At 49.1% G+C, this 12,673-nt stretch overlaps 2 protein-coding genes across 2 annotated transcripts in view; one reads left to right on the top strand and one right to left on the bottom strand.

Annotated features, from left to right (window-relative positions):
* LOC106821173 overlaps positions 1 to 3,420 on the top strand; it is a 25,258-nt gene extending 21,838 nt beyond the window's left edge. The window contains exons 7-10 of the mRNA XM_014825867.1: positions 375 to 530; positions 1,223 to 1,309; positions 2,805 to 2,828; positions 3,264 to 3,420. Coding sequence (XP_014681353.1) covers positions 375 to 530; positions 1,223 to 1,309; positions 2,805 to 2,828; positions 3,264 to 3,420 — 424 coding nt within the window. The remainder of the gene's footprint in view (positions 1 to 374; positions 531 to 1,222; positions 1,310 to 2,804; positions 2,829 to 3,263) is intronic.
* A 7,501-nt stretch (positions 3,421 to 10,921) lies between these two features.
* LOC106821183 (mitochondrial import receptor subunit TOM70-like) overlaps positions 10,922 to 12,673 on the bottom strand; it is a 12,444-nt gene continuing 10,692 nt past the window's right edge. The window contains exon 12 of the mRNA XM_014825874.1: positions 10,922 to 12,547. Within this exon, the coding sequence (XP_014681360.1) occupies positions 12,394 to 12,547 (154 nt within the window). The 3' untranslated portion in view covers positions 10,922 to 12,393. The remainder of the gene's footprint in view (positions 12,548 to 12,673) is intronic.

The following is a 12,673-nucleotide window of genomic DNA, read 5'->3' as shown; positions in this document are numbered from 1 at the left end:
GGAATGATGGGCTGGTAGGTACATGGGGGAATGATGGGCTGGTAGGTACATGGGGGAATGATGGGCTGGTAGATACATGGGGGAATGGTGGGCTGGTAGGTACATGGGGGAATGATGGGCTGGTAGGTACATGGGGGGAATGGTGGGCTGGTAGGTACATGGGGGAATGGTGGGCTGGTACGTACATGGGGGAATGTCCTGTTGTTATATGACCAGGGTTTATATCTTAGGGAGAAGGTTTTCACTAATTCTGCCAAAAATCTCTAGACCTCGTGCTTGTACAATATCGAGAAGGCGAATCCAGTGAACTTTTCATTTCTTTCGAGCTTGCATGAGTCTAATTATGTTTCGTTTTTCTTCTCACTACCCCGCAGCCTGCAGAGCTTTCCGCAGCCGAGGAACAGCCCTCCGCCCATGGCCTTTCAGAACCTGCACATGATACAGGAGGACATAGAACAGCAGATCCAGCTGCCTGAATCTAGCAGCTGTCAGAGACGCAGGTCCAGTGATATCAGTACAAGTCATTCCAGGTATATGCTCAAACATATAGATACAGTAATATCAATACAAGTCATTCTAAGTATATGCTCAAACAGATAGACACGGTGGCATTAGTACATCACATGTTTGGTATATGTTCTGATATGCAGGTCTACTCAGATACACATGTGTATATGAACATGTGTGCTAGTATATAGTATACACGGATTTACGGTACAAGACAGAACAATCATGAGTATTCACACTATGTGATCAATCATACTACAATCGTGAATGGTCGTGATCAATCACACTGCATGATCAATCATACTGCAATCGTGAATAGTCATGATCAATCACACTGCATGATCAATCGTACTGCAATTGTGAATGGTCGTGATCAATCATACTGCAATCGTGAATGGTCAGGATCAATCTTACTGCAATCGTGAATAGTCATGATCAATGACACTGCGTGATCAATTGTAATGCAATCGTGAATGGTCGTGATCAATTATACTGTATAATCAATCATTCATCGATCGTGAATGGTTGTGATCAATCACTCTGTGTAATAAACCATCTATCGATCGTGAAGGGTCAGGATCAATCACACTGTGTGATCAATCGTACTGCAATTGTGAATGGTCGTGATCAATCACTCTGTGTAATCAATCTTCCATTGATCGTGAATGGTCGTGATCAATCGTACTGTGTGATCAATCTTCAAAGGTGCTTGCAGATGCTCGAGTGATATGAACGACGACGTTGACATGGAGATGCAAATGGACCTGGCAACCATGTCGCCATTGCAGCAGCCGCACATCAGGTGTGTACGTAGCGAAGACGGCCTCTAAGCTTTCGTCATCGCCATCAGCATTATATTGTCAATATTAGTAGCAGCAGCAGCAGCAGTAGCAGCAGCAGTAGCAGCAGCAGTAGTAGCGGCAGTAGCAGTGGCAGTAGTAGAAGCAGCAGCAGTAACAGTAGCAGTAGTAGCAGCAGCAGCAGCAGCAGAAGTAGCAGCAGTGGCAGTAGTAGCTGCAGCAGCAGCAATAGCGGCTGTATCAGTAGCCATATCAGCAGCAGCAGCAGCAGCAGCAGCAGCAGCAGCAGCGAGCAGTCGCAGTAGCAGTCGCAGTCGGCAGTAGCAGCAGTAGTAGTGAGTAATAGCACGAGTAGGAGCCGCAGCAGCCGCGCGCAGCAAGGCAGGCCGTAGCAGCAGGAGTCGTAGCAGCAAGGCGGCAGCCGTAGTGCACAGCGCCGTCGTAGCCGCCGTAGTACGCCTGGCAGGCCGTGAGTAGCCGCCGCAGTGGTAGCTGCCGCGTAGCAGTTCGGAGCGCAGCAGGAGGTGTCGCGTTCATATCGATGCAATCTGTATCCTCCTTTAATTCGCACTAGCTGCTGGTCCCTCGCTGCGCTGGGTAAAATCGTGCTATCTCATTCTACTCCTATATATAGGGCGACACTCGGAAACATTGGGTCCAACTCGACAATCACCCTTGCACAGCTCTGATATTTCCGCATCGATCTCATCAGCTATCCGGCCTGGAAAACTGTTCCGTATGGACTTTAGTAATGACAGCCCAACCCCACTTAGACCACTGGACATAATCAGTAATATCTGGTGTACATGACAAACACGTTATTAATCCCGCCTGTCCGACTGGTTGGTACTTTTCTTTGACACCCTCTTGATAACAATGTTTTTACGTGTTATTTCCTGGTGGACATATGTTAACGATTCCTGGCGTCTCGAACTGTTGAGCTTCCCTCACGTCCGGCCTGCCCGTATGGACCGTCCCAGCATGTCCCGAATGGGTTGCGCTTCTCATTTCAACGCCTGTTTGCTAAATCACTGCAGTCGTAACCTTTGAACTGGCTGTGCGTCTGTTTGTCGCTCGGTGCTGCGTTTCGGGTTTCACAATCGTTTCGGTTTCGGGCAGCGATGGAATGAGTTGCTCGTTTTCTCTCTGTGTGGCAGCTGTACAGTCAGGTGCTGACACTTGTGTGAAAGCTTCACGACTTGCGGGGTTTTTTCACGGCTTTTTCGGTGCGTTTGACGGATTGCAGGTTTTTTCCGCTAACGAACACTCCCCGGGTTAGCGATGGCCCTGTGCAATTGCATCGCAGATCGCTGGGCGGTTTTGGCCGCCTATACGGGCAGCATCCATAGCTACATAGATCCCTAGCTACCTACATTCGCATCAAATCTTCTTTCGATTAGCTGTAGCCTCTCAAATTATTTTGCTTTTATTAACCCCGCACCAACTCATGGCATGTCTGCGGAATGTAAGTTGTGATGGCTTCGGCGTCGCTTGCAGCATCCCGACGAGGAAGGCGAAGCGGTGCTCCGCACTTTGCCCTGCGCACGTGGCCCGCCCGCGACTGCGCCTCCCTCGGGCACCGCCTTCGGGTTCTCCCCACGCACACCGCTGAGGTCGACGAGGTCGCCGAGCGCCGACGGGCTGCGGCGTGCGAGGAAAGGCCTGCGCGTGCGCCAGGCGGCGACGCGATCGGCTCGCTCGAGCTGGCCGCGCTATTTCCCGCCTACCCGCTGCGGCCTGAACCTGCTAGGCGACGGGCGGCGGCGGTCGACGGCTGGCGACGGCGACGGCGGTCGGCCGGTGCCCCATCGACCCCGCCGCGGTGCCTCCGCCTCCACTCGTCTCCCAGCGTCTCCGCGGGCCACGACACTCGTTCGAGCCGCACGGACCGGCGGCTGCGATACCGGCAGCCCTCGAGCTCCGACCGCGGATGTGAGCCCTGGTGCCGCTGCGCAGGCCCATAAAGCGCGACCTCTGCCCCGCGTACCTCACTGCGCCCGACGGTCAGCGCGACGACGGGCTGTACGCGGCGGCGTCGCCCGCGAGCGTGTGTTTCGCATCGCGTGCATCCGACGACAGTCGCGCGCTCGCGCCGTGTCCGCCGGCCGATTGAGCGTGCACTGGAGCGAGCGCGCCGGCCGTCGCTCGGCGCTAACGCCGCGCCGACCCGTGTTTGTGCTCGCGCGCGCCGGCGTGCGCTAGAGTGGCGGTGCGGCGGTCCCCTGTTTCCGACGAGCAGGCGTGTGGCTGGCGGCAGCTGACGCCGCGACTGCTGCGCGTCAAGCGCTGTGCAGCGCCTGTCGCCTGGGCCCTAAGCTGTGACGTCGGCGCTCCGCCGTGGGCCCGCTCGAGCGAGCGTGGCGCCCAACCTGAAGGCAAGGTGTGGGCGGGACAGTAATGACGTGGCGCCCGCTGGCGGTAGGTGGAGGTGCATAGTGCATGCGCGTGGCACCCCCTGGCAGGTAAGGCGGGGGTGATAGTGATGCCGTGGCGCCCCCTGAAGTAGATGTGGAGGCAACGGTGATGCTGTGGCGCCCCTGAAGGCAGGCGTGAGTTGCCACTGTCGCTATCGGCGTCGTATCTGGGGTAGGCCCAGACCCCGCTCGCTGAAATGCGATCTGCCATCACCCAGATCGTGACATGGGTCGTGACCGTTATCGTCACCAATTGTCACCGGTCATCAGCCTGATCATTGGCAGTTGTCAATTCAATCGTCACCCTGATCATTACCAGCCGTCACCAATTGTTACGCTGATTGTTACTTGCCGTCACCAACTGTCACCTGCCATCAGCGTGACTGTCACCCTGATTGTCGCCGGCCATCATCGATCATCACCCCGACCGTCACCGATCTTCAAGGGCCATCAACCCAACCGTCACTTCTCGTCACTGGCTGTCACCGATCGTCAAGAGCCATCATCCTGACCGTCACCGATTGTCACCAAGATCGTCTCACCGTGCCGTCAGAGTGCCGGGAACAACATGATCATCGTCAGTGTCTCCCCTCTGCGCCAATCAAAAGGTCATCGCCGCAGCGACCAGTGACCAGAATAGTGGATCGTGCGCTCGGTGGCTCTCGCGCCACGTGCTTGCATGCACGCGTGCGTACATGCGTGTGTGCGTGTTCGTGTGTTAGAATGTAAACAGACGGCAGCTATGCACTTTATAAGCACACCACTCAGCATGCGTGAAATCCGACCAGTCGGACAAGGGATTCTCGCGTTCACTGGAGTCTGTCGCCGTGGCGACGAATCACGCTCGGGCGTCGCGACTTTGAGAGTTCGAGAAAAGACGATCGAGAGCGAAGTTTAGAACGACTAGCGTTTCGGAATGCGCGCGCCGTCGGCGTTGAGCCGGTGCGTGGCTTTCCAATGTGATATATAGGTGGGATCAACAGCTGGGCTGTACGTTATCTGCTGTGTTCTCACGTTGACATAAGAGTACATCTATACACGCACGCACGCACGCACGCACATACAACCTCACACGCGCGTACTCACACGCACACGCACACGCACACGCACACGCACACGCACCCACACACAAACACGCACACGCACACGCACACACACACACACACACACAACCCCTCACGCGCACGCATGCACACGCGCGCATTGTGAGTATTTTATTATCGAGGTGAAATTTATCGCCTTCGTTTTGCGAGAACGTTAGAAACGGCGCCTGGGTTGATGACGACAGCAGAGAGTGGAGAGACATGAGCATCGTGAGTACAGCATGAGTAACGTAGTGCGCATGACGATTGCTCTGAGAGAATTTATTTATTGTTCGGTGAGCGATGAGAGAGGAAGAGAGAGAGAGAGAGTACGATATCAGCTCTTTTATTGAGATACTTGCAGCATACTGCGGGGCTGTGGAGACCCGCAGCGATGCTCACTTGTTGACGTATTATCTACACGAGTCTATATTATAGTGTTCTGTTGTGGAAGTAACCTTCTCTAAGCAGCTCTAAAGATGTTTTTAATATGTAATGGTTGATATTTTATTGAAAGTACTGCCGATTTTAGCAGGTTGTAGTTTTTTGGCAGTCGTGTTATGTACGTAGAGGCTCATATGTGTTTTTTGTGTAATAATATCAGCTAAAGCAAAGTCCCGGGGATACATAGTGTCATGTGCGACAGAGCGTGACACGTGAGTTACTTTTGTATGGTGAAGTTGTAAATTGGATATTTGAGAGATATTTTTATGTTTAGCGCTGTTGACGATGTATGAGTTAGCCAAGATACATGCACTGCACACATGCACAGATAGATAAATATATAAATATAAATATATTATATATATAGTTCGTGAGCCTATTCAGAATGAATGGCCATATGTTCCGGTTAGGGTTGTTGTTGATCATGTTTACGCAGGCTAATTGAAAGCTTGGTTGGAGGGAGGCACCATCTTCCTTAGTTCGTACACCTATCGGGATTTTAAGGAACGTTGTTATTTTCTGTGAAGCAAATGAGAGGCGGCTGAAGGAAATAGTATATAGAGGAGGGGCTACCTTACGTTTGTCAGTAATGTAACTATATCGTGTCACTGTGGACAAGGGGCTACGTAAAAATTCTCGTGTGGTAAATGAACGCTCGTGCGTGATAATGAACTCTGTCCTTTGGCCTGCTTTCACTTTCCACCCACCTCCAGTTTCCGTGCATTGTCTTGTTTGCAGCTGATCTGTCTTCACCAATTGCATGAAGAAGCAACGAACGGTCCCATAGACTAGTGATATCATGAACATATGAATATGTGTCAATGCATGTTTGTGTGCGTGTGCGTGTTTTCATATGTTCTTAAGCCCGGCGCACACATGAGTAATTTTACCTGGGAATTTTACTCAAGTAAAATGGTGCATGCGTCAAAATACTCACGTGTGCACCGGATTTTCGTTGCATGACGCATGCATCAAGAAACTCAATATCAAAGATGTTTGATAATTTTTGACTCGTGCGTCAAAATACTCAACGTGTGCGCGCTAGCTGCGTAAATTTACTCAACACTGGTACTCACAGCGCATGCGTTTAAATCATTTTAAAGATGACTGCGCCCAGTATTGGCTGCGCATCAGTCACGTGATCTACATTAGCGCACTTATACCTTGAGTAATTTTACTCACGTGTGCGGCGGACGCTGAAAAATATTTCGCGTGAGTATTTTAACGCATGCATCATTTTACTTGAGTAAAATTACTCACGTGTGCGCCGGGCTTTAGTGATATAAAATGCAAATTTTCTAATCCTTCCTCCTTTCTCACTAAATCGCAAAACATTTTATGATTAGCCGACTAAAGTATGTATAACAAAGCGAGTGGGAAACTGGCTGCCACGTGGGTAATCTCGCGCGCATGGTGTCCACGCGATTGCGCATGAGAATCGGCGCGGCGCGTTGGGTGTGTGGTGGTGAATGGGTATGCTGTTCCGTGATGTGGGATTGCAAATATGGGTGGTCTGCATTAGAGTCGAACATGATTTGCCTTTGTACATCGTCACATCGGCCACTACAGGCACTTAACTTCTTGGACGTAAACGATCGGCTCCCCGCCTGGAACTACTAGCGAGCGGAAGGGGATACGGCACCGAACTAGTCAGCTAAGTAGGCTAGATAACCGGGCCGTAGCTATACAACCGGCAGGTCGGGTCGTGTATAAATTAGGCTTTGCCTTTGATTACGGGCCGGGAGAGGCGACGGGGTACGGAGTCTTTTATGAATATTTTGGTTTCTATGGGCTCGACTAAAGGCTTGGTAACTCGTGCGCTTGTTAATTATCGAATCAGCTCTTCTCGCTCTCTAATTCGTTTCTCCTCTTCTCTTCTCTCTCTCTCTTACTCTCTCCTCCTCCTACTCGCTTGCGGGAGGATTCCGGGCTTCCCCGGTCCTCCGATCTCGAGTCGGGGCGCGCGCGCTCCTCTCTGTCTCTCCGCTCATCTCTCTACTCTCCGGGCTACCGATCTCGCTCTTATCTCATCGCAGTCCAGGTATGCTGAACTGGCTACGTACTGCGTTAAGCTTTGGCCATCTTGTAATGTGTAAAGATGATCAAAATAAGGTTGTTTACTATGGATTGGATGCGATCCCACCGGCTAAAGGCATGAATCATGAAAGGTGTTCTGAGCCGTACCTGGAGCGTAAAAGGAGCGCCCGAGTATTGCTGTGTAACAAGGCGGCCTACCTTCTGCGACGGGTTATCGCAAAAAGGATTATTGTGTGGTCCGGTAAGGACTTTGACAGCAAGTTGCACTCATTTTCAAGACCTGAAAACGCGCGTAATCCATTCGTTCGGGTATCAAGTTCATATGAGTACGCTCATTGGAGCGGGGGGGCCAAGCGAAGGAGACTTGGGAAGCGAGCAATGGAAAATTAACATGACAGTGATGGAGTAGATTAATGGCAAGATGGAGAGAGATAAGGAAGACCGAGATTGAATATGACAGGCGTAAGAGAGTGGGAAACGGGGGCGGCGAGTGGCAATTCAACGCGATCACATTTATAGCATTAGGAAATCGGCAGCATTGTTTGGCGAGTCGTTTTTTACGACAGTGATCAGTCGCTTGCAGTTGGGCCTGTCCTAATATTTCACCATCGCTGTATACGAAGAAGTTTCGTCCCGAATCTTTTCTAAACGTGGTTCATTAATAAATCATGCGTTCGCGCAGAATTCAGCGGGAGAAAGGAGGAGTGTGGGAGAGCGTTGGAGATATTTAGTAAGGAGAGAGATTTTAAGGAGTGAAGAGAAAGAGCGCGCGCACAGAGAGAGAGAGAGAGAAGAGAGAGGGCAGGGGAGAAGAGAGGCTCCGAAGAGATATTAAAAAATTCAAAGCTGCGATTGTTTTCCAGCAAAACCTGGCCTGATGTGTAAGCGCTTCATTCCGTTAATGGAAGTTTTATCGATATTAAAATTTCCCGTTCCACTGTCGAGCGAGCGAGCGAGGGAGAGAGAGGAAGAGAGAGCGCGAGGGAGAGAGAGGGGAGGAAGAGAGAAAATTGAGAGAGAAGGGAGAAGAGGGAGAAAGAGAGAGAGGGGGGAGAGAGGAATAGCAAAGTGCATGCACGACTGAGAGAGAGAGAGAGAGAGAGAGAGAGAGAGAGAGAGAGAGGGCGCGAGAGAGAGAGTCGATACACTTGCGTCATCGATTGATCTCATTCATCCCGTGTGTCAGAGTGTGTCACGCGGATAGCAGCTAGCGGCTGATAACTAATCCCTCGGTAGATGAATGCGGGTGAAATGTATGGTAGTGGCGTTGTAAACACCTCTCTGCACAATCCTACTCTTTGCTGATGTGTGGACAATGTTCCTGTTAATAGCCGATGTTCGTCCTCGCTCACCGTCGCAACAACATTCAGCCATTGGTTATATCAGGAGCGTATAATGACAAATTTGCGGAGCGTATTTGTCATTATACGCTCCTGGTTATATATATATATATATATGAGTAGGCTCCATTTAGTTTCTCTGAAATGATGTATCTACTGTCAGAACGTACCCTCAACCGTGAGGCCAACCCTAGCTTTGACCCTAATCCTAACCTTAACCTCAATCCTAACCCTGACCACAATCCTAACCCTAACCATAATCCTAACCGTGATCATGACCCTGACTTATAATAACAGTTTATGTTCGTATTGGCGCTGAATGTATCTGTCTCCATATGTAGTGTCGGAACCTTAACCCAATCCTAATCTTAACCCTAACCCTAACCGTACCCGTAACCCACCCTAAACACAGATCTAATCCTAGCGCTAACCGTATCGTAAACCTAAACCTAAGCCTAACCTCATGTGCCCCAGTATGTCCTCGTTTTCTTTCCACCTGGGCAGACGTTGATCACTTTAACCGTACTAGCATGTGGCGGTAAAACGTCCATTGGTTGTCCAAGCAGGTCTCAATGAGTTTCTATACGGGAATATTTTCCAAGAATTTTGAGAGACAACCTCTCCAATCCCCCGATTTTACCGGATTATTTTTGATGAATTTTGGGAGGCAGGCACCCGGGATTCTACCGGATTACATGCGGTTATTTTGATAGAGAAATCTCTTTCTACCTGATTTGTTTCAATGAATTTTGAGGGAACCCGCCTGATTCTTGTGGATTATTTTCGATAAATTTTGAGAGAAACCCCCGATGCTACTAAATTATTTTCAATTGGTGTTGCGAGACAGACCGCGACTCTACCTGCATGATTATTTTCCATGAATTTTGATTGAGAGAACAGCCCCACTCCGCCCCCACACACACACATACACCGGATTCAACAGGGTTACTTTTGATTATTTTTGAGAGAGAACCCTTGATACTAGCAGTTGGTAAGGTGGGCCTAATGGAGGATTTTGCATGTCTGTGATCGAAGATACGAACTAGGGCGTAGAATTTCAGCGAGGTTTCTTTCATTAGTTAATTAATGTAATTATGTACCGAACGTGTAGCTAATATAGCCCCCCTTCCGCGCGCATTGTCTCCCTAACGTGAACGTACGTTGTTAAGTTTTACTCATGTATGCGTGTCTGGTTATGAATGGTGAGAATGTATATATACGTTCGCTCGTAATCGTGAGACACATTTCAAAACGATGTCAACTGTTACGTGCGAGATAGCGTTTCATTTATCGGTAAATTTCACTTTAAACTATATAATAACAGTGTTAACATTAAGAGAACTCGTGTGATAATGCAGAATATGTTTTGCCTGGCGGGGGAGGGGTATGTGACAAAGTATGTTGTTATATCGTATCCCTCCCGGTGAGTAGTTTTTTTAAAGGATGTTTTAAACAACTGCTTTTGTCCCGTGTACGATTGTCGATGTTAGGGGGTGGTTCAGCACGTAATCGCTTTGCTCATGTACGTCAAGGGTTTGTCAACGTGCTGTCACTTACTCCTGTAGTTGATACATGTGGTGGGTGTGGTTCACACTCCACTAAGCTTCGGTCATGCGGTTTTACTCTCATTCCAGTATGCAGGAGGGATTTTAGTGTTGAAACGTGCGATTTTGATTTCGCTTATTTTCCGATTTCGAAGTTGCATCTCTAGTGAATTTGTGCAAAAACTAGATAAAATTTGTTCAAGGAAGAATCTTTTTAGATCCATAATCGTGACGATTGAGCTTTAATAACGCAGAATTGTGTACATACGTACGTGTTTGAAGAAATGTTATTTTTGTATTCTGTGCATTTGCCCCGTTACATTGCAATGTACCGCAGAATAGAATTGCTGCTCCTTTGCATGCTTAGACTACGAGAATAGGTATTCTATGAGAGGAAGAGGGAAGAGGATGCTGATGTCAATCTACTGTGTTATAAAGATACTGTAAGATAATATACAAATAAAGAAATATATATGTATATGTATGCGTATATATATTATGTATATGTATACATTTGTATGTACGTATGCGCACATACGTTGTGTTGTACTGTATGCGTGCAAGCGTGCGTTCGTACCTGTGTGCGCGTAAGTATACACAATTGTTAAAATCGCCAGGGTTTTGTGATCAGTTCATAAACATGGTGATAGTTGTTAGACAGCGTAAAAGTTACGACAACGACCCTCCCCCCCCCCCGCCCTGCCTTCCAGCAATCACGCTACCAGTCAATTAAAACCACACGAACAATAGACGTTTTGCTCACATTTGTATGTAAAATTTTAATGCTGTTCCACAGTCAGTATATGATTATATATGTAACGTCATTTTACAGCCCCAAACATTCGCGAAGCGCGCGCGGGAAAGCGTGTTCGCGCTCGTGCAAACACCTCGACTCCCTCTTCTATGAATGATTTATGGGCTTGTACGCTCACAAGCCACAAACATAGGGTCGACAGAGACAACCTTCTGGCTGCTCGCAAAATTATGTACACACATATTGGCAGAACACGTACATGTCGGCCTGCTTGCCCGCCCGCACTACACCCACACACGTATAACAACAAGCTAGGTGTCGGATACACACACACACACACGCGCGCGCGCACGGACTGTTTATTTCACATTCACGCCTCCGAACACCAGCTGTGACTATATGTACCACTATATAACAGAGACTACGAGAGAGAGAGGGGGGGAGAGGTTTACATGGTAACAAGGTTGCATCAGGTAACATATAACTGTGGAGTACACGACAAAACATGGCTACTATTGCCCATTATCATCAACACCCAAATACCGGCAGAAGTTCCTCTACATACACACGGCTTGCATAAATCTTCAAGACAAACCTAGTAAACATGTCTCTATGTCAATTACTGCCAATTGTTCCTGATGGTTAAGAGGATGGTGACGGTGCTTGGTGGACCACTACTACAGCTACGGACCAGCTGCACTTGAGTAATGAAATTTGCATACATGCCAGCAAAGTGGATACCACCTTGTGCATCAGTGTAGGAGGAGGGTGGTTAATTTACTTGATCCAAGTATAACCCTACGTGCACGTATAATACTAGCAATATAGTTCAACAAAATCACACTGGTATGAAATCGGGGGAACAAGAGTACAAGGCATCATTACCTCTTGATTACATTATTATCATAGAAATTCACTACTATTATACCAATAAAAAATCACGGTATTTCGAAACTGATAACTTCCAAGAATCTAAAACCTACAACGATGTCATTCAATGGCTAACTACCAGAATAAATACTTCCCAGATCGATAGAAACGTGAATGCGCAATCATCGAACTCGTGTTGGTTCACTGTGTACTACTATTCGCAGGAGAGCTAAACTAGGAAACCCTAAACGCATCCCGCAGGATCATTCCTCGACATGTGTGCAACCTTCCGTCGGCTCGACCTGACCCCGACGCTTCCAGTAATGATCGCAATCGAATTTCCCGGTTCGACGTCAACGACGCACGTTAAATCGCGTACGCCCCCATCGGCGGCGACCTCTAGTGGCGCCGACAGCGAACACCCGCGTGGATTTTGCTCTGGTAGGACCCTATCGTCTCGCACCCACCATCCTATCGGTACTCAAGCCTCAACCCCCACACACACACACACAGACACTCACGCACCACCACTGATGCCCTGACCGACACCTGGTGGAGGCCGTGGCGACGGCGACGTCGTCTCGCTAGGTGGCGCCGCACATCAGAGGCTGGGCATGGCGATGCCGAGCTTGCGTGCGATCGACTGCTGCGCCTTGGCGGCCTCGTAGAGCGAGTAGAGGTGAGCGAGCTCAACTTCGGTCTTCGCGAGCCAGATCGCCTTCTCGAAGAGACTTATCGCATTCTCCATGTGCGACCTGCAGCGAGCGCGGAGCTGACGTCAGTCTACTGCTGCTGCTGCTACTACAACTACTACTACTACTACTACTACTACTGCTATTGCTACTGCTACTGATGCTGCTGCTGCTGCTGCTGCTACTACA

This window comes from Priapulus caudatus, unplaced genomic scaffold (genome assembly GCF_000485595.1).
Source record: "Priapulus caudatus unplaced genomic scaffold, Priapulus_caudatus-5.0.1 Scaffold62, whole genome shotgun sequence".
In the NCBI taxonomy this organism is placed as follows: Eukaryota; Metazoa; Priapulida; class Priapulimorpha; order Priapulimorphida; family Priapulidae; genus Priapulus; species Priapulus caudatus.
This window is presented reverse-complemented; position numbering and strand designations above follow the sequence as displayed.